At 44.5% G+C, this 24,569-nt stretch overlaps 1 protein-coding gene across 1 annotated transcript; it reads left to right on the top strand.

The window, feature by feature from the left end:
• Positions 1-537: 537 nt before the first annotated feature.
• ptpn20 (protein tyrosine phosphatase non-receptor type 20) lies at positions 538-24,001 on the top strand. The gene is made up of 47 exons (XM_071530451.1): positions 538-661; positions 906-1,069; positions 1,536-1,601; positions 1,701-1,907; positions 2,034-2,127; positions 3,253-3,342; positions 3,711-3,786; positions 4,097-4,250; positions 4,664-4,735; positions 4,942-5,116; positions 5,462-5,597; positions 5,725-5,863; positions 5,978-6,130; positions 6,512-6,697; positions 6,810-6,972; positions 7,256-7,511; positions 7,624-7,703; positions 7,893-7,970; positions 8,060-8,167; positions 8,333-8,449; positions 8,796-9,004; positions 9,316-9,417; positions 9,826-9,919; positions 10,553-10,638; positions 11,243-11,414; positions 12,255-12,466; positions 13,176-13,274; positions 14,405-14,925; positions 15,028-15,160; positions 15,230-15,697; positions 16,104-16,277; positions 16,415-16,589; positions 16,702-16,912; positions 17,039-17,076; positions 17,454-17,540; positions 18,379-18,440; positions 19,036-19,197; positions 19,282-19,531; positions 19,633-19,739; positions 19,941-20,023; positions 20,425-20,561; positions 20,675-20,823; positions 21,427-21,517; positions 22,914-23,248; positions 23,390-23,605; positions 23,733-23,795; positions 23,891-24,001. Exons 1-47 carry the CDS (start codon positions 538-540, stop codon positions 23,999-24,001), a joined length of 7,185 nt encoding a protein of 2,394 aa, XP_071386552.1.
• The last annotated feature ends 568 nt before the right edge of the window (positions 24,002-24,569 follow it).

The following is a 24,569-nucleotide window of genomic DNA, read 5'->3' as shown; positions in this document are numbered from 1 at the left end:
TCCAGTGGGGCCCAGTCCTGCAGATCTGCCGCAGCTCAGAGGAAAGCCTATTAGGAAATGGGAGGAGCAGAGAGAGCGAGAGGCAATGAGACTAATGGACTAAGAGAATATAATCGGCGCCTGGTGCAAGGAACAGTCTTTTTCATGAACTTTCTTAGAACCATCCCTCATAAATGGCTCGAAATACCAAAAATACTGGAGATAAACTGTTAGAAGAACATTAACGCTCTCAAAGAGAAAGAGAAAGAGAAGATGAAGCAGAAATATGTAGTGAAGGAGGAATAAGGGAAGACTTCGGAAGAAAGAGAGAAGACACCCAGCAAAGAGAGCTTATAGCTGAGTTTTGAGTTTCCCTGGTTGTCATGAGTAGAGAGAGACATACATTCGTTAAACATTTTTTGCTGCTTCTGCTTCTGTTTGAATCCTATACAATCCTATGACGTTTTTCTCTCTGTGTGTATTTCCCTGTGTGCGCTCATGATCATGTATGTGTATGTGACCCTGCATCCTCAGGTGTGTGCGTGGGATGTGTGCAGGATGAGCAGCACATTCGTTACACTAGCGGAAGTACTGGAGGCACGAGGGGGACCTCTGCTGGAGGAGGAGGTCTGGTCCCTGCTGCTGGGCACTGCAGAGTCTTTAGTGGATGTGTCCTATAAGGGTAAAGCACTGCCAATATAAATAACCACCTTTTATCATAGACTGACAACACTATACATAATGTGTTACAGCTATGACCACACCAGCATGTTATTGTAATGTAACAGTCACATACACATTTGAATATATCTTGCAGTATTTGCACCCATCCATCTATTTCACTCAATGTGACTTTACCGTAGAAAAGACTGAGCAGCATCAAATATATTATGGACATCCTACTGTTTTTTTTTCCTTTTTTTCAGGTCACAACAGTATGTGCAACATCATAAGCCCCACCTCCTTGCTGCTGTCAGCCACTGGTACCTTAGCATTTAAGAACTGTGCCCTATCAGATGAGGTATCCACCTTCACCGCTCCAGAGATGCTGCAGGGCCGTGCCAGCTCAACCAAACCTGCCATAGAGAGGGTCAGTGCATTCATCCTGAGCGGTACCTCAAATGAAAGTTAAGGGCAGATCAGTCAAATACAGCAGGGTATTAGCTCATATTGCTTTTACAGAAACTTTGCAATTGCACTTGAGTTGCTTCCCAGATCCTGATGTGTCTTATTTCTTGAGGGTTTGAGAGTACTGCAGGCTCCCCATGAGTGAGAAATCTCAGGATGTGTAGTGGAGTTGAAGGACGCTGAGAGGTGTAAGCCCGCCATCTAGTGACTGAGCAAAGGAATTTCTGCCCTGGATTTTAGTTGTGATGCTAGGGTACCACATGAAAAGGTTCAGAAAATACTGCAAGTCATTGTTATCATCAAGCAAAGTATATGTTTGGTAAATTACATTGTTGAAAAACAATGTAAAAAAGTACTGGACTTTTCAGATGTTTATGTTTCTATGCAGCTGTAAATCCTGTCCCTAACTGAGTGGTTTTGTTGCACAGATGCTGGTGTATTCACTGGGTATGACTCTCTACTGGTCAGTTGATTTTCACCTACCTCAGAATCAGGTGGGATCTCCTGATACAGTGCTGTTACTTTTATTCGCAGTACCATCACAGTCCCACAATTTAGTTATGACGGTTATTTTCAACTCTTTCCCCTCCCAGCCAGTCCAGTTGAGCGACCATCTAAACAGCCTCCTCCTGAGCATGTGTGAAGACCTGGCCCACCGCAGGGTGAATCTCAACTCTGTCCTGGAGGCCTGCGAGTCTCAGCACAAAGCCTCTCTCCTGCCGTCTCCTACTAAAGTCATCCGACAACTGGTGGAGGAGGTCTTCCATGACTCAGTGAGTCTGTCTGTCTGTCCACATCATGTCTACCTATCTGCCTGCCTGTATGCATAACAGTCTCTCTGTAGGCCTTTGTCTATCTGTCAGAATTTAAATGCGTACTCGTATGGTTTTGTGAGTGGATCAAATGGAAATAAATCAACAGTGTAGTGCTTTCCTTTCCTCCAGATGGACCATGGCTCTCTGCCAGACAGCAATGTCCCTCTGAGTGGCAGGAGCCAGATGATCAGAGAGAGGCTTCATGGTGAGCATGCATGGCATGTTAGAGTCCTTGTGAAGTCATTAAATGGTAAAATTTATGAGTTAAGCACCAGAAAGTTGGCTGACTGAGTTATACATACAAGTGGTAAAGCAGATGGTTAATATCCTCAACTGACCTCTCATCTTCTATGAGGAAACAGATAGCAACCAAAGCTTTACATCAGAGAGGAGGAGGTGACAGAGCTCATGACTTTTACACTGTGAATTCTAATGTATAATGGCTTATAAAGCTAAAGTGAATCTTCATTTACTGTAACTGGTTTAACTCAGTGAGAGTTAAAACAGTGAAGCTGAATTGAATTGTCCATATTTTCATTGTGCAATTGAGATGAACCTGATGCCATTTTGATGAGAATCAGCTGTTTTGCATGAAAGTGCCAGCTCACAGTCCGCTTTATTCCACTTCACACCCTTAGAAAGCTAGAACTACCTTGCAACAATGTGCAGTGAGAAGGGATTGTTTAGGCAAATCAAGTGTACAAGTTTAAAACATTTGAATTGAAACAGTGGCAGTTGGTGTCTGTGCTGCTGAGAGGAGGAAATGATACAGATAAGTGATATCACAAAACTGACAATTGCTCTATTCAAAATGGGGATGCAGCTTTCAGAGCAAACTCAACCTCCTCATTACTGGCTCCATGATTACTGGCTACATGAAAATTGTAGACGGTAGTAAAGGCCAGAGTATCATATTCTGCTCTCTTGATTCTGTTCATCTCTTCACTGGAGGAGACATGTCAATGGAAAATGTGGACAATGCTAATCCCTAGGTTATCTCATTGTCTCTTGTGTTCACCCAATGTAAATTTGACCTTTAAAAAGTTGTCACAATGTACAGATCCACAGACTGTAGCTGCAGTCATTGTTCCCTTGACTAAAGCCAGTGGACAGGTCAATAGGATTAAGGTCTTAACCTGAAGCCAGCCCAGGATTAGGCTCCTACGAGAGCCAATAATCAGGTACTCAGCGTAGTTGCTCAGGTTAAACCCTCCTGTAGCATCGGCTCTGTCTAAACACCTCAATGTCTCTGGCGTAACACTGAGAGGAACATGTATCAAACATTGCTGTCATCATTCATCTCTTACCTGGTGGCTTACCTGGTTGACAGGAAAGAGAGGGCCATTTCCAGACTTCAGCGAAGGGTGTGCAGCTGCAGCTGAAGGGAGAAGATACTCAGCAGACTCTGACTCAAAGTCAGGTAACCTTATGATGCAGAGGACAGGAAAACTGGAGAGGAGTTAGAGAATGTTAGAAAGAAGTTACTTTATCTGTCTATTAGGAAGAAAAGAGATAGAATTACTCTCTAAATAACTTGCAATGTGCATGTTCCCACTGAGCAAAGCCCCAAACTCTTGATTTACTCTTTGATGTTCCTTATATTTACAATAAATAATTGAAGTATTTTATGCATTGAGACAGGTGAAGGATAAAGGTGTGCTGTGGTGTATGGATTTAATGTTTGAATCCAGTGCAGAGGTTTCTGAGAGTCAGTTTTATAGAATATGTGTTCCACCAGTAATATTCTTGTTACTTCTTGTCAGTGCTTGTGTTATGTCTGTCTTCTAGGGAGTTTACCTCATAGACCTTGGAGACCGAGACCAAGGAGCTCTCCCACACCTTTGTACCCAGCTGCTTTAGACAGGTACATACTGTACACACACACACACACACACACACACACACACACACACACACACACACACACACACACACACACACACACATAGCATGACCACGCCACCATTATTCTAGTTGGAAGAAAATTCTTCAAACATCAGAGGAAGTAGAGAAGTTCCTTGTATATGTCAGCAGAAAGAAATCCATCCACTCTCCCTTTCGCTCTCTCTCCCTCCCTGTCTGTGTATGCCTGTCAAGTTTGAATCTGAGGGGGAATGACAATGTCTAAGAGACTGACTCTTTCTGCTTCCCACCGCACCCCCTCTCTCCCTCAGACTCCCTCGTGGGCCCCGTCACAGGGACAGCAGCTGCAGTTGGCTCGGTCGGAGCCCCCTCCACGACATTTCCCCCAAGGCTTCAGCCAGATCCCACAGTCCTTCCATCACCTTCAGCGAGTCCTCCCTCAGCCTGAGCCAGAGGAAAGCCAAGGTAAGATCATATATACCTGCAGGAACAGATAAATAATGGCATAAACGAATGTGAATGAAATGTTACGAGTGAGTATTCATGCATTCAAAGTTTCTGCGCCACTTTATATGTGTTGTCACATTTAAAAATGGCTCTGCAAATGCTGGAGGTTTTGGTAAACTAAATTTACAGTACAGTGTATGAAGGTGAGACTGTAAAAGTAGCTGATTGCAGCTCAGGTGGCTTTACACAGTGACATCAAGATACCTCAGACCCATTTTTGGTTTAGAGAGCTGCAAAGTGCGCAGTGCATGTGGGGGTATGGATTGAGTCCTAGGAGCAATGTGTAGACAGTAGAGCATGTAGAGAAGTACATTGCCTGTCAGATGTGTTGCTGCCTTTAGTCTTTACACTGCACCTGTATGTGTTGCCAGGCTTTGGGTCCTGAGTTCATCAGGATGACGGACGAACAACAGATTGTTCTGGAGCTTCCAGGATCCATTGTGGTAAATGTTTAGATTCTATCAACCTCTTCTGCCTTCGATCAATCTTACTAGATTGTTGCTTTTTTAGTTGAATTTGTATTTTCATACTTTACCGTTTTTTCATTTTGCATACTAATCTTTGTTTATTTGTTTGTTTGCATGATTGTATGTATCAATGTGTGTGTCTGTGTGTTCATGCCTGTGTGTGTGTTTGTCTGTGTGTGTAGTCTAAAAAGGGCCGTTCATGTGCGTCTCAGAGGGAAGTGAGTGTAGTGCTGCCTAACGGACAGTATGTGGCAGTTCGCTGTGACATTAAGTCAAGAGCAAGAGATGTGTTTGACATGGTGGTGGCTCACGCAAACCTGGTGGAGCACTTCTACTTTGGCCTCGCCTTCCTGGATGGTAAGAGTACATAATAGTGTTTTTTTATCTTGTTGCTTGATTGATTTTTGTATTATTTATTTATCTAGCAAGCGCATAGTAGCAAGTATATTTCCACTTGACCACTGTCATATTCATTCAAAATATGAAACAAGCATATGATTGTTTTTTTCAATATCCTACATTGTCTAATTTGAGGTGAATGCACCTTTAATTGCATGTATCAACACTTCATAATAACAATAACATAACATAAAATAATTTTAGATTGACATTTTTTCTTTCTTTATGCCTGTTTGATAGATCAGTCAGTTCAGAAGTCTGAGCTTCAGATAAAAGTTGTTCTTCTTCTCTGTCATTCTGCAGATGATGAATATTTCTTCTTGGACCATGAGACAAAAATCTCCAAAGTTGCCCCTGACAGTTGGAAAAAAGTGCAGACGACCTCCTTTTTGGTGTTTCTACGAGTCAAATTTTTTGTTGATGATATCTCCTTCATTTTGTAAGTGCTGATGTATTACTTCCATCACATTGGACACTGTGTTTATTTTATTGCATGCAATAATGGTTACAATCTATGTAAAAGAAAGTTTATTGTTTTTCACTTAACCTATTTTCCTGTGGCCCAGGCACAGGCTGACACGTCACCAGTACTACTTACAGCTGCGTAAGGATATCTTGGAGGACAGGCTTTACTGTAACGAAGAGACAGGCTTGTTCCTGGCTGCCCTTGCTCTGCAGGCTGAGTTTGGGGATTATATGCCAGAGGTACTCAGGACAAAAAGTGTCTTTAGATATCAGCATCTGTAGTTGATACCCAGTGTTGTTCCTTTAATTTCTGTGTCACAGCAATGCATTTGATTGTTTTGTGTTTCTGCTTAGTTGTATGGTAGGAATTACTACCAGCCAGAGCATTATGTGTCTAAGAGGATGCTGGAGAGGCTGGCCCTGCCCAGTCTAAAGGAAGAGTTGCCAAGACTACATGCAAATCATGCTCAGATGCTGCCTGAAGAGGCTGAGACAGAGTACCTAAAGGTAGACTTAAATGGACCCACTCACACACTAGAACACAAATTCTTATTAAGAGTAATAAGGCCCGGAACTTGCCCGGAAATGTAAAATGTTATCAGAAATACTTTATTGATCCCCGTGGGGAAATTGGGTTACATTGCAGTTGCTCACATTGTAGAAGAGAATATATATAAGCACAGAAAAATAGAAATAAGAAGTAAGAAATATGTAAAATATGTGCAATATACTACAATGTATAACAATGAGAATAATAATAATAATGATAATATAGAAATAAGAAATAAGAGATACATACATACATACATACAATACATACAGTACATACTCACTCGCACACACGCACACACTTTCACACTTTTTAACAACATTTATAAATTGCCTCAGATTGCCCACCAGTTACCGGAGTATGGGGTTATGTTCCATCGTGTGGGAAGAGACAAAAAGCCAGTGGTGGGCGAGTTAGTTTTGGGAGTCTGTGCCAAAGGAATCATCGTGTACGAGTTGAAGAACCACCTCCGTACTGTCACCCGCCGCTTCCTCTGGAGGGAGACCGACTCCATATCCACCGGGGTAAGAAAACAAGGCATTTCAGCCAGCCTCTGCCGCATGAGATATTACTTGTACAGCTCATTTTGTTATGAATCTAAAAGTAAATGTATGGTGACTTGTGTCTGGCTCCCAGCGGCGTAAGCTGACTATAGAGTGTGGCGGGCCCAGTGGGAAGAAGCACAGCTTTGTAACAGAGAGCTCCAAGATAGCACAGTACCTCCTCAGCCTCTGCTCTGCACAGCACAAGTTCCACAGCGAGATGACGTCACGACAACTTAACCACAGCATGGTCCAAGGTGGGAAAATCTGAGCGATTCTGTAGACTGTTTTGTTTTGGACTTTGACTACAGGAAAGCACACACTGAAAACAGTGAAATCTTATGTACAATCAACCACTTATTTGAGCCAGAACAGCAATCAACAATTCAACTCTAGGTCATTTTTAAGGGAGTGCTGTGTGACTAGTTTAGAGCCCATACGTTTAGCAAGATAGGGGAAACTCCTGCCAGTACACATATAGGTTATAGTGAAGAATGACAAAGTATAAATGACATGTTTTCTTCCTCACCATTTCCCCAGATGAGAGCATGGGGAGGTACAGGGATCGTAACTCGAACATGAAGCGGATGTCATGCTCGGAGGGCATGTTGAACCTTGTAGGTTTGACGGCCGGTCAACAAGACACCCACTCTAAGTCCTGCGACGACCTGACTGCCAGGATAGAGGCGCGGCTCCGCCAGCAGAGAGAGCTGAGGAGGGAGCTGAGCAGGGAGCTGAACAAGGAGCTGCCCGAAATGCGAGACCTCAGGGAGGCGAGAGAGCAACAGTGTTCGAGGTAGCCCATTGTGATCATTGTGACCATAGTATGCAGTGTTCCTCTGACAGAAACCTGAACATATTCTCTATGACTATAAATGATTAAACACAACTGTGCTTCGGTGTTGTAGCACTCCAGAGTTTATTCCAAGAATGATGTCCAGCGTCTCGCTACAGAAACAAGACTCCGACGCCTCTTCCTCCATACGAGGTGAATATGGCCACATATCTGATACCTTGCCCTTATCTGTACTCTTTTTTGTAAATTCAGATGTCTACAGTCTCATTTCTCTATTTGATTCTCCTATGTTTAAAATATATATACATATCAAAACTTTTATTGATTTCTTTTGATATAAAGTAGCAGATTTTTAGTACATGTGAAACATCTGCTTTGCAGTCGACACCCCAACCAGGACCCCGCCAGAGAGAGAGATAATCTGTGTGACCTTAAAGAAGGATCCCAAATTGGGCTTTGGTGAGTATGGGACGGAGGGTTTTGGTTCTATGTATCTGATTCGTTCGCAGTAGGCCTGTGTTTTCACCTCCTCTCCTGTCCTGTTTCAGGGTTTGTCATAGTGGGAGAGGACAACACAGGTAAACTCGACCTTGGGATCTTCATAGCTTCCATCGTGCCTGATGGGCCTGCAGACAAAGATGGCCGAATCAGACCAGGTACGGATTGGTGCCAACTGCAATCATAGACACTGGCTTACCACTTCATAACCTTGCTTGTGACAGAAAACTTAGTTAGCACATGAAAACCTATGACAAGGCTTCAGCTTGGCCGTGTTCCTCAGCAGCCTGCCTCATATTTTATGATGATTGGTTGATTTCCAGGTGGACGTCTGATCTCTCTAAATAAGACCAGTCTGGAAGGGGTGACATTCAGCGATGCTGCTGCCATCTTGCAGTCCAGCCCCGAGGAGGTGGAGCTCATTGTGTCCCAGCCTAAACGTATGATCTGCTTATTGCTTTCTCAACCACATGCACAGTCTAATTTTTAGTTCATACTGCCTTGCATATATATATAAATCACTGTCACACCATATAATCATGTATTGTAATGACATTGACAAAATCTGCTCTTGCCTACCTTGTGTTTTTCGCGCTGCTTGTCCTGTATAATTTTGTTCACCATTGATTGTGTTTAGTTAGATCTAGCTAGACACGTTCTCTGTCTCATGCTTGTGATAAAGGGCTATATAAATAAACAAACTTGACTTGACTTGACATTTACCATTTTCACCCTTTATGACTGTGCATTTAGTCCCTTTATCCATGCTGGTTGTTGTCCCATTAGAGTCTCTGAAGGACAGTAAGAGCTCCCTGAGTCAAAGTACTCTTGGTCTGGCACTGGAGAGAGGCTTTGGGTCTCAGACGACCCTGAGTGGCACAGAGTACCGTCCCGCCATGGAGGAACTGGAGGAGGCCCTTGCTCTGTCCAACATGGCCACCCCCAAACACGGCAGGAGGCTTCACATTCCTGTTGTGCGAATACTTGACGCCCAGGTTAGAGTCAGTGTTTCACCAACAATGCCTGGAGATAAGTGACTTTGTTGCCACAGAAGCAAAGTTGTCAACATATGAGGTCAAAGCTGATAAAATAGGTCAACCAGGGCTAATTGTTAAATGGATTAAGTGCTCTGATTAATTTGATAATAAGATTAAATTAGTGTGAGGCAATCCATAGCTGCGTCCACGTGCATTAGTGTTCCCAACACATCCACTTGCTCCTTCTCTCTCATTTCTTCCTTTATCATTTTACAGCCCCTTATCTCCCATTTCCCTCTCTTTTGCTCCTCCCTACCTCTCTTTTTCAGGATGTGTGTTCCAGGTCTCCCTCTATCTGCAGTTTGAGAACTGGGGAGCACCTTATAGTGGAGCTGAAGAAAAGCAATGGCAGTCTTGGCATCAGTGTTGCTGTGAGTGTTTGTTTTTTTGTTTTTTTTCTGTATAGTATTTACCTTATGTTCTCCAACTGTGCCTCACCATCAGGGTGTGGGTTGGTTTTTTTGATTTTCTTTACCCCCCAGTACATTTAAATCAGTTTGAACAGGGAAATGGAAGACTACTATTGCTCCTGGATAGAACATTTTATGCCACATGCTGACATATTGAAACTCAATGATTTAAGTGAGCAGAAAGCTTCAGTGACAGGAGTGACTTGTGTGTTGAGGTCAACAGAGTCAACCTTATTAACAGGACCAAGGGTTAAAGGCCAATAGATAACAAGCTAAGACATGCACATAGTAACTCAGGTGTCAGGGGTTAGCATTATTTGAGGTCTGTGACATGGCTAATTGCGTCTCTGTAATATTCTTTGCCAAAAGGGAGGAATAAACACCAACGTGCGGTATGGAGGCATCTACATCAAGACTCTGGTGCCAGGGGGCGCCGCAGAGCAGGACAGGCGCATTCAGATTGGTAACCTTTTCATTAGCGACTTCAATATGTGTGCAGGTACCTGCCAAAATAAAGGAAACGTCTAAGTGAATGAGCAGTACAAAATTTATTAAAAGCAGGGTTCTGTTATGTTCTATTACAGTGTAGGATTTGGTTTTCCTGTTCATCTGACTCCTTATAAAGCAAAGAAAATACCAATAAAGCCATTCTCAGTGATGTACAATCTCATAGCATTTCTGGTGTGGCCCCATTCATTTTGAATGCATGGTCATCGACTGCATGAAAACATACATGTACAGTACATATTCCATATGCATATGCCACGTCTGCCCCAGATCTCACCCTAATTGTTAAAAGCCTCTTGAAAAAAGAGGCTTTTTGTGGCCCAATGTCCTATTACTGTAAGATAATGTTGGTGTTTCCTTTATTTTGTCAGTCACTTGTATGTGGGAGTATGTTTAGACACTGGAGCCATGGTGCTGTGTCTGTGTCTGCTTGGTTTATGGTTCAGTGAGCAGGAACCACTTTCGGATTTGTTTACATGCCCATCATCATACACGCACATGCATGCACGCACACACACACACACAAACAATTTAATTTATGTATCAATGCTGCTAATGATGATGAGATTTGTGTATGTGCATATGACAGGTGACAGACTGCTGGAGGTTGATGGGTCCAACCTGAGGGGCGTGACTCACAAACAGGCTGTCGAATGCCTGAAGAGGACTGGGGAGGTAGCACACACACACACACACACACACACACACACACACACACACACACACGCAATCAAATGCAAACACATACAAACATTCTTTCTCTTTTGCTGACTTGGTTACCAAATGACATGTATACCAATACATGTCATCCTTTCCTTTCCATCCTTTCCAGCTTCTATCTGGTTTTATTTCCTCTATGTTGTTCTTGTTCACCTCTCAACACACACACACTCACACAGACATTCACGCACACACACATGGATGCGCACACATAGCCCCACGGAAATGCAACTGTCCAGGGGAAGCATCTGTTTACATTTGTTGTTATTTTAGCCCTGGCTAAGACGATTTAGGCCAGCTAAAGCATGTTGACATTCTACACCAGGTCCCAAGCTGTTATTCACAGACAGCTTAACCCTCCTGACCCCAAACACCAGCTGACCTTATGTACAGTAAACTACCGAGGCAATTGCAGTTCACTCCGTTTAAACCTGATTAACATTACGCAGTGAAAAAAACGGCAATAATGATTGGCAAAACTGCTGATACATTATTCTCCAAACATAGAGTATTGAACATATGCGGTGTGTGTGTGTGTGTGTGTGTCTATTCCCTATAGGTGGTGAGCCTGCTGTTGGAGAGGGAGCCCACGGTGGTGTTGGAGCCGAGGCCTGACTCACCCTGCCCCCTCTTGGCCCACAGTCTATCACACCCACAACCCCCCAGGACTGAAGTCTCCATGGAAACGACCTTGAGTGGCAGAGCCAAGGACTACAGCTTTGTGACTGATGGTGAGAGGAGAGAGGAGGGGGCACACACACACACACACAAAAAAGGAAATAGACAGTGTCAGGCATACACACATACACACACACACACACACACACACACACACACACACACACACACGCACGCACACATGGCCCAGAGGTGAGTGTGAGTCATCTGACAGCTACATTGTGGTTGCTGTCAGAGTCATCCAGGGCTGATGCCGCCTCAGTCCCCCGAGACTGGATGCACTGAAACCTTGAAGCTGCCTGTTCACTGCCTAAGCTTAGTTAAAGGGACAGTTCATTGTTCCTACAAAGACTGTGTTGTGATTGATGTAAATGATGTGATAAATTGTGAGGAAATATGCAAAGAAATATGATTATCTCCTGTATTAGATATCATCAATAGTGAATTTTGTGCAAAAATAGATACTTCTCATACACACAAAGATACTTCTCATAGGACTATCTTAGGAGTGAATCTGGATGAGTGAATTAAACAGAAATGCTGGCAAATTTATGATCATAATGTACTGAATCACAAAAACAGCTCAGATTGCAGATTACAGGCCACAGATTACAGATACAGACACAGAGTTACCGACACAGATGCAGACACAGATTCAGATTCAGATTCAGATTCAGATTCAGATTCAGATTCAGATACAGATACAGACACAGACACAGACATAGACACAGACACTGACTCAGATATAGATACAGATACAGACAGACACAGAGTCGGAGACACACTCAGGTACAGACAGATACAGACACAGGCACAGACAGAGACAGTCACAGACACAGACTCAGATACACATTAATGCTCCAACAATCCCCTCCGTCTCTTCCCTCCTCTAGAAAACACACAGGAGGTGGTTCTGCACAAGAGTTTGTCCGGCCTGGGCTTCAGCTTTAACATCTCCCAGCTGCACTCGGGTCCAGACCGTGGCAGCGTGGTCCGCATCAAGCGTCTGTTTCAGGGACAGCCAGCGCTGGAGAGCGGCCTGCTACGAGAGGGAGACGTCATTCTCTCTGTCAACGGAGAGCATGTCAAGGGCCTCTCTTACCAGGTAAAGTTTGGGGTATTTAAAGTATTAATCACCACATTTTAATACCACTGAATTCAGCATTCACACATAGCATGCTGTTATTCTGCTATTCACAACTGAGATGAGATGAGAGCTTGTTCATTGAGTGCAAAGCTTCGTTGAGAATCTATTGGCCAGCATAGAAATGGTGACACAATTAAATGGATGTAGAGTGTTGCTACTAGTGAAAAAATAGACTGGTTGACTAGCTTCTGAACTTAAATGGCTAGTGTTGTGGCCAACAATCTTGTTCCACAGCATACCCACTCCAATAAACACCATATTATCTTCTCTTATATTCTCAGATATTATATAAAGACAGTCAAACGTATTAATTGTCCCACCATGGCAGCACAGAAGATAAACAGTGTGATAAAAACAGAATACACTGTCATCTGACGGTGTGAGCAGCACCACTGGGCCTGCTCTTTTTTAAGATCTCAGCCACGTCATTGGTTCACTAATCCTCTAATCTCATGTATCAGAAAATAGCAAGCTGGGTGTGCCGTGGCGTGATGTGTGTGTGTTTAATGTGTCATTTAATCCCTTGCGCTGTCCTGCTGAGGAGTTGTAAGGGACACACATGCACACACATACACACAAACACTGACAGAAAAATAGATTCATATATATTTATTCTGTGCACCCCCTTCCCTCTACCAACACACACATTTTCGCTGTGTTGTCTCAGAGGGTTTTGTTCCTGCTGCGTGGAGCTCCATCTGAAGTTCACCTGCTCATTTGCCGACCAGCTTCTGGAGTACTGTATGATGTAGATGACAACACGCTGGTGCGTTCACACACACAAACACACACATTCCAATAAACGCATACACATGTACATGTACAAACAATAAAACACTCTATGCCAGGGCTATTCAATTACAAATTCAATTGGGCCAGATTTTAAAACCAGGAAATGTAGATGGGCCAGACATTTTCAGCAGCCTATTTAAAACCTTTTTTTTAGCTTTTGGTAATGACAAATTTTAAACAAATGCACATGAATGTAGTAAAAAATAGCAATGTTCATTGTTTCACTTTTGAAATAAAAATAAATATTTTTGGTCACATATCTGACCCAGGCACATCACAAAGTGCAGAAACAGAATAAAAAAGAGCTATCAATGCACAGAATCATAACAAGTGGCAATACAACACACTCTATTACACATAACTACTATTTGCCAGTCCAGGCAGGGTTAAACCAACGTTTTTCATTGTCAGTTTTACGTTTCAGGGTTGACAGAGACATATTTTCTCTATTTTCATATTTTTTTTGAATGGATACGTGTAGGAGTCGGTTTTACACCTCATCTTGTTTGTAGCCTTTATGTTGCTAGGCTAGCGAGTGTCTTAAAGTCTGTTTATAGTGAGTCTGTTAGAGTCAGTCAGCCCCAAAAGTGTTTTGTTAGTCCAGTTTAACCTGCAGGAGTATCTGAAGGCTCGTGTCTTTCTGCCACGGAGGAAATAAATTCATGACGAGAGAAAACGAGTCCAAATTTTTATAAAATAATATTACAATTAAAATATTAAAATTGCTATTAAAGTAGCCTATTTAATTCAAGCTTGCTGGGCCATTCGGAGGTTGCTTCTGGGCCGGATGTGGCTCGCGGGCCGTCAGTTGAATAGGGCTGCTCTATGCACAGTGACCCCACGAAATGGCATATTTACTTGGGGCGGGACATAATGCAGTGAGGGATCATTCAAAAATCTGGTGGGATTATTAAAAAATCTGATGGTTTCATTAGTTAGAAATTTACATTTATGCCTACTAGTGCAGCATGAGGTCACCATTAAAGATGCTCTGTTGTCCATGAAGTAAAACTAATGGGAGTTTATTTCATGGGGACTTTAACAGTCACAATTCAGCCCCAGTAACACAGGATAGACCCTCTTACCTCCTGTCTGACCCCATAGAGTCCTGGACCCGTCCGTGAGGTCCGATCCAAGTCTCTGGACATCCGACTGGGAGAGGACTACACCCAGCTCCTCAGGTTTCAATTTGACGACAACATGGCTGCCCAGAAACAGGCTCCTGCCCAAGAGGAAGAGCCGGTCGACGCAGCAGAGAAAAGCCCTGAACCCCCTGCAGCTCCAGCGCCCCAGGAGAGTCTGGAGAGTGAAGCACTCGCCAACCAGACTCCCCCATCTCCTCTTCGCTCACCTCCCTCACCCACCTCGCCTACTTCACCTCCATCACCAATCTCACCGGCCTCACCGGCCTCGCCAGCATCACCCACCTCGCCCCCGCCTGGCTCTCCACCAGCCCCACCAGATTCACTACCAACCACCGGGAGACTGGACGAAGAGAGGGAATTGGAGGTAAAGGAGGAGAACGAGGATGGGGGCGAGGAGGTGGAGGTTGCCAAGACATCAAGACCAGCTCTGGAGCTTCTGGATGTCTGTCCCAAGACTGGTTCACAGACTGTTTATGCCAGGTAATGTGCCACATAGATACAGACACACACACACACATGCACATACTGTATGTACACACAAAATGTTAAGTATATAAACAGTATACATGTGTTTACCTGCAGTGGAGTCAGAGAGGAGGCAGATGGAAGCGTGACCTACTGCCTGATGGGAAACGGGCTGACTATCCTGGCAGATGAAGAGTACCTGACCATCAGCTCCGCCCTGGAGTCTCCTCACAGTCTTCCCTCCACCACTATCAGTCTGGTCACTCACACCCCAACAACAGCCGCTGCTGCCCTCAGCCTCGGCCCTCAAACCTCCAACAGCACCTCCATGGCCTCTAGTTACAATATTCATAATCCAAGCCTCGCCCCGCACATCCCCAGTACTGCCGTCTTGCCCCCCAACCTCTCCTCTAACACCCTTACCACTTGCGCCCTGGCCCACCCATCTCAGCCCCTTACAACCCAGCCACCCAAAGCACAGCACCACCCTATCCAGCAGGCATTACTTCCGACTCACCTCAACCCCATCTCCATCTCCAAGAGCAGCCGGCCTGTGGTGCCTCCACCCCAGCCTCCTCCTCCTCCACCACCTACTCCCATTACAACCCAGGTCATCTCCTCTGTGCCTCCCTGCCCCAATCCCCCTGCCCCCACCCTGCCACTCACACTGCTGGCTCCCCCTGCTCCGAGCCACACTCAAGTGAGGGAGGAACCAGAAAAGAAAGAAAAGGAATACAGGGATGATGACGATGACGACGATGATGAGGATGATGAGGAACCTAGAAAGGCAAGTTTGCGATGTTTCATTTTCATGGCTCCCATTTCTGCCTCTGCCAAGGAGGGTATGGAATGTCTTTGTCTGTCAACAGGATATCTCAGAAACTTATGAAGAGATTTCCATTAAATTTGGCAGACAGATAGGTCTTGGCCCAAGGAATTATTGATTACATTTTGGTGGTGATCCGGAGTCCTGCCATTAAAGGATTATTGTTTACTAACTATAACTATGAAACTGATGGAGATTGAGACTTGATCCCAAATCCTAAGGGTATGTTTGCAGGGTCACAAAATCAATTCAACTTGTGAATTTAAGTGAAAGAAATTATGGATAATTTTCAGCATTGGCAGATGTTTGCGCTTTCTGTGTGCCTCCTAGTTGATAAATAGATAAATTGCGATTGTTTCTTGCCCAGCAGGGATTGATTAAGGAGTTTGAGCTGACTGTGGTTCTGACCAAGTCCAGGAGTGGAAGTTTTGGATTCACCATCACTCGCAGCAAGCTTGACAACTGCTACTACATACAGGAAATTCTGGACAACCCTGCCAAGACAGATGGACGACTCAGAGCAGGAGACAGGCTCATCACGGTACACACACACACACACACACACACACCTGCACATTCCTGCACATTCAATACCATCATCTTAGGTATGCTGTTAGTATGGAGTGCGGTGCTTATTAATGGGTCCACTGTGCATAATTCCCTTTCACTTGTCCCCAGGTAAATGGGCATGACGTCACCAGCGTGGCAGATGACGTTGCCATGACGATTCTTAGGTCATCTCCAAGGAGACTGAGTATGACCCTGGGGAGGTCAGTGACCAACCTGGTGGCTCCGCCTTCCTGCGACAGCCTGCCTGATGTTGTTCTGTACAAGACGCCTTCGGGACAACTGGGTGGGAGACTTTCACACCACAGACATTTTAGAAACATATTATATCAAGCTGTTTATTAATTTCAGTTTGCATTATGTGATTGTGTACGTGTGTGTGTGTGTCCCAATCCCAGGTATAAAGCTGACAGGTGGCATTGGCAGCAAATGGCAAGGCATATACTGTCTGGAGGTGGTGCCAGGCTCCCCAGCCAGTGAGGAGGGCAGTGTCCAACCCAATGACAAGATCCTGTACATCTGTGGCAGGTGCACCCTGGGAATGACCCTGGAGGACGCGGTCAAGGCCTGTGAGATCGCCCCTCGTAAAGTGAAACTTAAAATCATCAGGTAACGCTAGAGAAAGAGATAGAGAGATAAGCAGAGTCTCTGTGTGTGTGTGTGTGTGTGTGTGTGTGTATGCTGTTGTTTGCTAGTCTGAATGACTGTGCTGTTTCTGTCTCTCCAATATCACAGGGAGGACCAGCCAGTGAATCCCAAGGCTAAATGGAATGGTAAGAGCTTGCATTGTACTGTATTTCTGCAGGATTTTTGGGATGATTTCAGCTGCATGAGTTATCTGAGGACAGATAAGGCTAGTTTAGGTGAGTTTAGGCTAGTTTATTTGTTGTGTGCACTGATGGACTGCTTGGAAACCAGATATGTTTATGCTCAACTGAGCAACGATAATTTAAGTTCAATCATTACCAGAAAGGGTTTAGAGCTCTGAAGAGATAGGAAATGATTTCTCCTTCAGCCACTCCTTTACTTTCATTGTGTTGTGTTCAGGGTTGTATATCTTAGTTACAATTAGCACTTGTATCAGAGAACAATTGTTCTTTTGCACAATGTAGGGTAATACATTTCTAAAAAAAAAATCTTCCTTTTGTAGGTCTGTTTGACTGGAAGAAGGACAGGAAGTTCTTTGCCCGTTTTGAAGACCCCGGCTCTCCAGAGAAAGACTCTCCCACTGAAGATGGTGAGGATCTTTTCTCTCCTTCTTTTATTCCTCCATCCATCTCCTCTAGTCTCCATGTTATATCAGCAGCATAACTGCTTCCCTTTTACCCTTTTGCTTGTTGTCTCTTTGTCTGGGTGAAGCCGGAGCTCAGTGCTGAAAGATGGCTCTCTTTGCAGCTACCTACTACATGTGTGTGTGCCTGTGCGTGTGTGTGTGTGTGTGTGTGTGTGTGATCTGAATGCTGACAGACAGATCCTAGGCTCTCACAGCAGGATTAATAATTAGCAAGCCTCTGGCCCTCCACTGGCGTATTGGACTGCAGGGCTGTAGGCATCATAGACACACACACACACACACACACACACACACACACCTACACACACACACACACAGACACACACACCCCGTCCCATTGACATACAACCAGTGGTCTATAGGGCAGGTAGCTCAGTTGCCTAGAGACAGTGCGGTATGAGTTAGGTGGCAGGCAGAGGTAAGGGACAGTGGACAGGGGCAGTCTGAAAAGAGCAGCGTTATTTACCTGTCATAGAAGAAGAGACCCACCCGTCAACACTTCTGCTTCAAAATGGCCGAAGAGGTGGGAGGTCGGTGTGAGTTGGTTTTTCTTGTGTCTGAGTTTTCATTGGCTGAAAATGGATGGATGGAAATTTGGACAGATGGGAATTTACAATATTATTTGCAACAGAGTAGAACTCTAGTACTATCCAATTATTTAGCTCGCTCATTGGATTGATTGTATCAATGCTTGGTGAACACATAATATTGGATGCAATAACTCGTTCTGTCTGAAGCGGCCGCTGGCTGATTGATTTATAATCCTTCTGTTCTTTTCCAGCTGAAGCTATTTGTAGGACTGCTGGAAAATTCAGATGTCTCTCTCTCACTGCAGAACAGGATGTAAGTTTCTGAACATGATACAATATTTATGTCTGTCAAAAAATCTCTCTGCTTTCCTCTCTCTCAGTCTCTTTTCGAATTCTCCATCTTCCTGTTGTACCCCTCTATTGTTTGTTAACTCATGCCAACTCTTTCATCTCCTCTTTTTTACTGTCTATCTTTGAACTGTCTGATGATGACACACACTGTAACTTGAGTCTGCTGCGCGTCAATCTGCGCCTGCATTCTCTGCTGGGGGTCACTTTGTGCGTGCGTGCGTGCGTGTGCGTGTGCGTGTGCGTGTGCGTGTGCGTGCGTGCGTGCGTGCGTGCGTGCGTGTGTGTGTGTGTGTGTGTGTGTGCGCACAAAATTGCCTTTGTTTACACCTGATTCATGCATCAACACTAACATATTAATGGAATTTACTGCTCCTCCTGCCTGAATAATAACACTAAAACAGAAGGAGGTCCTGTAATGAATCTGGGATGTGCTTGTGGAATGACAAACACAGAAACTCTCTCTCTCTCTCTCTCTCTCTCTCTCTCTCCCTCTCCCTCTCTCTCTCTCTCTCTCTCTCTCCCTCTCTCTCTCTCTGCTTCCTTCTCTCCTCCTTCAGAGTTGCATCATGCAAGTGGAGTTTACTAAACCTGAAGGAGGGGGCCTGGGCTTTGCTCTGGTTGGGGGAACCAACGGTAGCATGCTCAGAGTGAAGGACATCTGCTCTGGGGGTGTAGCTGAGCAGGATGGCCGGCTGAGAGTGGGAGATATTCTACTGGAGGTAACTAGCCGTCACACATCCTCAGCAACTCCAGTGTTTTCACCTCAGTGGTACAAGCGCTCACCCTTACTGTGTGTATTCCAGGTGAACGGTGTAATTGTGTCTGGGCTGAGCCACAGTAAGGTGGTGGACATCCTGCGTAAGGCAGAGGGCACCGTGCAGCTCACCATCTGCAGAGACATCCTGCCCCTAGCCTACTCTGAATCGCCCACAGCACCTAACATGGCTGCTCAACCTGGAGCTATTTTAGCCGAGCAGCCGGCTCCTGTATCCAACCCTGAAACCTGCTCCTCACCTGACATCACGCTGAATAAACCAGTGGAGCGCCCTCCTGGTATGAGCTCTCACATCTGTCTTCCCTACTATAATGACTTTGCAGCAGAAGTAGGTTAATAGTGATGAAATCTATCATGTACTATGATCTTGTTGCATCAGAGGTGACTCCAGATCCTGTGGTTACTGTAGAAGATGTGTTCCTTGCCTCAACCCCTCATCCCTCACACCGACTGGCTGTTGTAAGAGATGAGAATGCCATTGAACAGGTAACACACACATGCACATGCACACACTAACGCACACACACATACACGCAAATATGAAACACAGTGCAGCCATTACACTGTGCGCTCTCGTTAAAACTGAACTCTCCTCACCTCTTCACTAATTTTCTCTCCCTCCTCTGCTTAACATCTTGCTCCTCGTTTCTGTCTGTTGCCTCCTCTGGCTCCCTGTCTGTTGAACAGGAGAGCCGTAACAGCACCCCCTCTCATCGAGCTTGCTGCCCATCCCTCAATGTCACTGACATGTTGCATGGAGCTTCTGACAGGTAGAATATCCCCAAACTACTCTCCTCTCTTTTTGTCTGCCCTATTTTTCTCTCTTCTCCAGTTTCTTTTTCTTGTGTTTTGGTCTGCTGGAGTGTTCCATCCTTAACCACAAGGAGGCAGCAGAGAGCAATAAATAAAACACCAGCCTGGTATATCTTTGGGCTGCTTGTGCGCTGTGATAAACCCCCATCAGGCAAACATAGTTGAACAGTTAGGAGGTGTATAGTGTAATATCCTCTGTAGCGAACCAAAAGTATGACAGAAGGACATAGATACATTAGCCTCTTGTCTATACTGCATTTTAGGTGGAAAGGTCGCAGGGAAAGGAAGCTCAGCCTTGCATGATTTCATCCCCTCCTACCGAAGAGTAAAAATGGTCTGGTCTCACCCCTGCCCCCAGGAAACAAGTCGTGACCGCACTTTTGGACCAACCCCCCAAAGACATCAGGAACATCCAGTCAGACGGCTGGAGCAGCGAAGAAGAAGATGATGATGCGTTTGACCCCACCAGCCAGGAAATGACATCACCCCCAGCAGGTATCTATTCCTCTATCCCAAATGCCATTGTTTCAGTGTGAAGATTTGATCCATATCACACTATACAAGCCACGATTTTCCTGCTATTCCCCTCTCTCTCCCTTTCTCTCCAGGCCCACCCATAGTGTCAGAGGAAGAGCTGGCCAGCCTGGCTCTCATTAGTCCCTCTAAGACCAGCCAGTATTCAGGCTCCAGGGTCAAAGCCCTCATCCAGATTCTGCAGCATCAACTGGATCAGCAGGAACTAGTCAAAGAGTTCATGGTGTGTATGTGTTATGGTCAACGTGGGGAAATAGGAAATGTGCACATTAGCCAATCTATCTATTTCATAATGGTAAACCGTATTAAAATGGTAAATGTACACATTGACCGGTCAGTGTGCACATTTACCACATTGCCCCACACTGATTGTAACATAGGAACTATACAGAGACTGTTATCACTCATACCAGACTAGTTTATACCAATTTTAATGTCCAGATTGAGTAACTGCTGTCCTTGGAATGCACATGCTTATTGTTGTATTAGCCTTGGAGATATTTGCACTGTTTTATCTGTTGATCTGTTTTATTTCATATGTTTTATTGTCTTTTATGTATTCTAATTGCGAAACAATGAATGCTGCCTTCTTGGCCAGGGCTCACATGAAAAATAGATATAAATCTCAGTAAAATACACACACATTCACAAATCCGCACACACACACATGCACACACTCACTCACACTCACTACACTGAGTTACTAGAGCACTGCAGTTTTACACTACAGTGACGGACATACTGTGAGCCAGTTGCACAATCTTAAGTGATTCAGATGGCTGTGTTTTTGATGACGGTGTCATTATGGTAATGTTGTTGGTCACAGGCTCTGGAGCATCTGAAGCCCTCTGACAACTGTGTGGTGGGAAAAGCCCCAGAGAACAGAGACAAGAACCGCTACAGAGACATCCTACCCTGTAAGTCTCATATGCTTCAATGGGACTTCAGTTTTGTTACTTTTACATTCTGTAGGCAGCATCTTAACTATTACTTTCTCCATTTGTTCAAACCACCGTGTTTCATTTTATGTTCCCCTATTGGAGTTTTTTATTGGTGGGTTAGAGCTTGTAAAGGCTGGATACTCACAGACTTGGCATTTATAGCAGAGCCTGTTTGTTAGCACTCTTCGTAGCAGCCCAGTTTAAGCTGACACTCAGCTCTTTACTGTAGGGAGTGGGGGTGTTTGCTTAGGCCACTTCAGCACTTCCTTGCAACAAATAATTTCCTACATTAGTATCAATAATTCACCAGTACCGCACTAAAGATTTCCTTGGACTCAGCCTAATATTTGATGATGAGGAAGGTGTCATCTGTTACCGACATTATCAGGTATTTATCATTTTAATAAATATGGCAGTTTGAGGAGCAAGCTGTGTTCCTATGAATTAAAAGGTCTGCTGTACATTCCATTGAAAGATGTGTGTGTGTGTGTGTGTGTGTGTGTGTGCACCCCAATGTTTATTGCATCAATTGTGGATAACATTGCTAACATTGATATTGAGGGAGTGAGCAAGCATTCTGTTGTTCTCTCTCTTAAACGTGGAGCAGTAGGATGTTCTTAATGTGAACTTTGCAGGAAAACACATTAACGTGGGAGCTGAACACGCACGCACACCTACACACACACACACACACGTGCATGTGCACACACACAACTCACATACAGGAGCATTTACTTTTCCAACTTTTAGAGTTCTGCCTGTTGGGATGGAGGGGGGTCAGAGGCAAGATGAATGAGAGTGATGAAAAAGATAGTGACCCCCGGTGGAATACCAATACACCTCACCACATGCCTTGTTGCCTGCAGCCTCTTACAACTGGTGTTTGTGCAAGTGGTCCAACAAGCAGTACTTTGTTTATTGGGAATACCGTTGCCATCCATTACTAATAGCTTGTAACTATTTTATTTAGAAAGCAACATTTCTGGACTGTGGTTTTTTGACCTCCCAAGCAGGGGGAGGGGGACTAACCCAGAGAACATTCCTACCCACCCTCCTTCTATCACCCCTCTCGTCATCAACAACCCTCTTCACAGCACCGGGTTGTTGTGCCTGACTCTGCACCCCAGGGTTGTTTACTTGGCCTTATTTACTGTACTCTCAGATAGCGTGCTTTTGGCAAAACAACAAGGTAACATTGTCTGTTTCTTATTGAAACCTCTAGAAAACATAAGCAACCTCTATAATTCACACACACTCACACACTCTCACACACATATCTGGACACATACACACTGGTAGCGTTCATATCCAACTGAATCCTTGTCTGTTTTCCTTCTCTCCTCCTACTCCTCCCTCTCTTTCCCTCTGATAGACGACAAAACCCGTGTAGCCCTCGGAGAGAACCAGGACTACATCAACGCCAGCTACATCCGCATGCAGGTTGGCGCCGAAGAGTTCTTCTACATCTCCTGCCAGGGCCCGCTGCCTTCCACAGTGCCCGCCTTCTGGCAGATGGTCTGGGAAAACAAATCTGACGTCATCGCCATGATGACCCAAGAGGTAGAGAGGGGAAGGGTCAAATGTCACAAGTACTGGCCAGAGAAGCTGGGCGTGCCTCTGGACACCGGCAGGTACCAGCTTCACCTGGAGAACCACCAGTACCTGGAGTACTTCCACATTAAGGTCGTACGCATGGTGGAGACAGAGGTGAGTGAGAGAGGCGGGTAGAGTGCTAGTCTGCCACTGATGATAGCGTTGTCATGAAGGTGTACTCTAACCCTAAAGAGGCGTCTTTAGCAAAGATGTGGCTTGTAGTGGGACATTTCTTGGAACTCCTTGTCATTCCAGACCGGGGAGACCCACTTTGTCCGTCACCTGAAGTTCACCCACTGGCCTGACCATGGCGTGCCGCACTGCTCAGAGCAGCTGGTTCGCTTCATCCGCTACCTGAGGGCGGTGCACCACAAGGGACCGGTCACTGTGCACTGCAGCGCCGGCATCGGACGCACAGGGGTTCTCATCTGTACTGACATCATCCTCACCCTCATAGAGAACGATTTGCCTGTGAGTGGAAGCCATTTTATTTTTTATTGCAAGATCAATTTTGTATTCTTATTACTAAATGCTATATTCCTAAAATAGTTCACACACATTTCACTCAGTAACATCTCCCTCCTCTCCTTGTCCTCAGATTAACGTAACTGACATAGTAAAGGAGATGAGACTTCAGCGCTATGGGATGATTCAGACCAAGGTCAGTGCCAACAGAAGGGGTAAAAGGTCAAAGTTCAAGTTAGAAAACAGACATTTCCCCAAAGCTAGACATGCCCTTTGTCTCTCTCGTTTCAGGAGCAGTACCTCTTCTGCTACAAGGTCTGGTTGGAGGTTTTACAGGGCATTTTACAGCTTCATGGCAACCAGTGGCAACCAGAAAGTCCCCGAGACCACAAAGTAGTTTGACTGTTTCCACATCGATTCACCTATAAAGCACAGGCTGTGTATGACCATATACAGTCTATCACAGCATGGACTGGTAATACTTTTATCTTTGGCTGTGTATGTCTTTAGTTAGCTTTAGTATGAACACTAATTCTTTTCTGTTTTGATATTTTGCGCTGAGGCCTGTTGTTTAGTTATGAATATGAAGAAGGCAGACTTCAACTTTAAATTTTTGTTCCTTTATGTGTTTCTTGGTGCTGTGATTATGTCCATAATTTAACTTAGATCACTGAGTTTATTGCCTTTTCAGGCTTAGTGATTTGCCTTCTGTGTGTAGCGATATTTTTTTTTATTTTGTGTTACTATTTGAATGTATCTATTATCATCTCCATGTCTTTTCATTTGCAAAATGCATTTATTTTTTAACAACCATATTGCATGGAATTTAAATGCTGGTAATAATCTAAAATGTATTCATCAGCACAAGTTTTATCCGGCAATAATGTCACCTAGGTCATCAAAGTGCACAATTGTAAGTTTATCATACCAAAGTGTATCTATTTGAAAACTTGATGAGTAGAACTTGATG

The sequence above is a fragment of the Centroberyx affinis genome, unplaced genomic scaffold (assembly GCF_046629955.1).
Source record: "Centroberyx affinis isolate AG114_WGS23_722 - 3 ecotype Tasmania unplaced genomic scaffold, CSIRO-AGI_Caff_v1 ptg001928l_1, whole genome shotgun sequence".
In the NCBI taxonomy this organism is placed as follows: domain Eukaryota; kingdom Metazoa; phylum Chordata; class Actinopteri; order Beryciformes; family Berycidae; genus Centroberyx; species Centroberyx affinis.
Note: the sequence above shows the minus strand (reverse complement) of the source record. Positions and strands in the feature narration are given on the sequence as shown.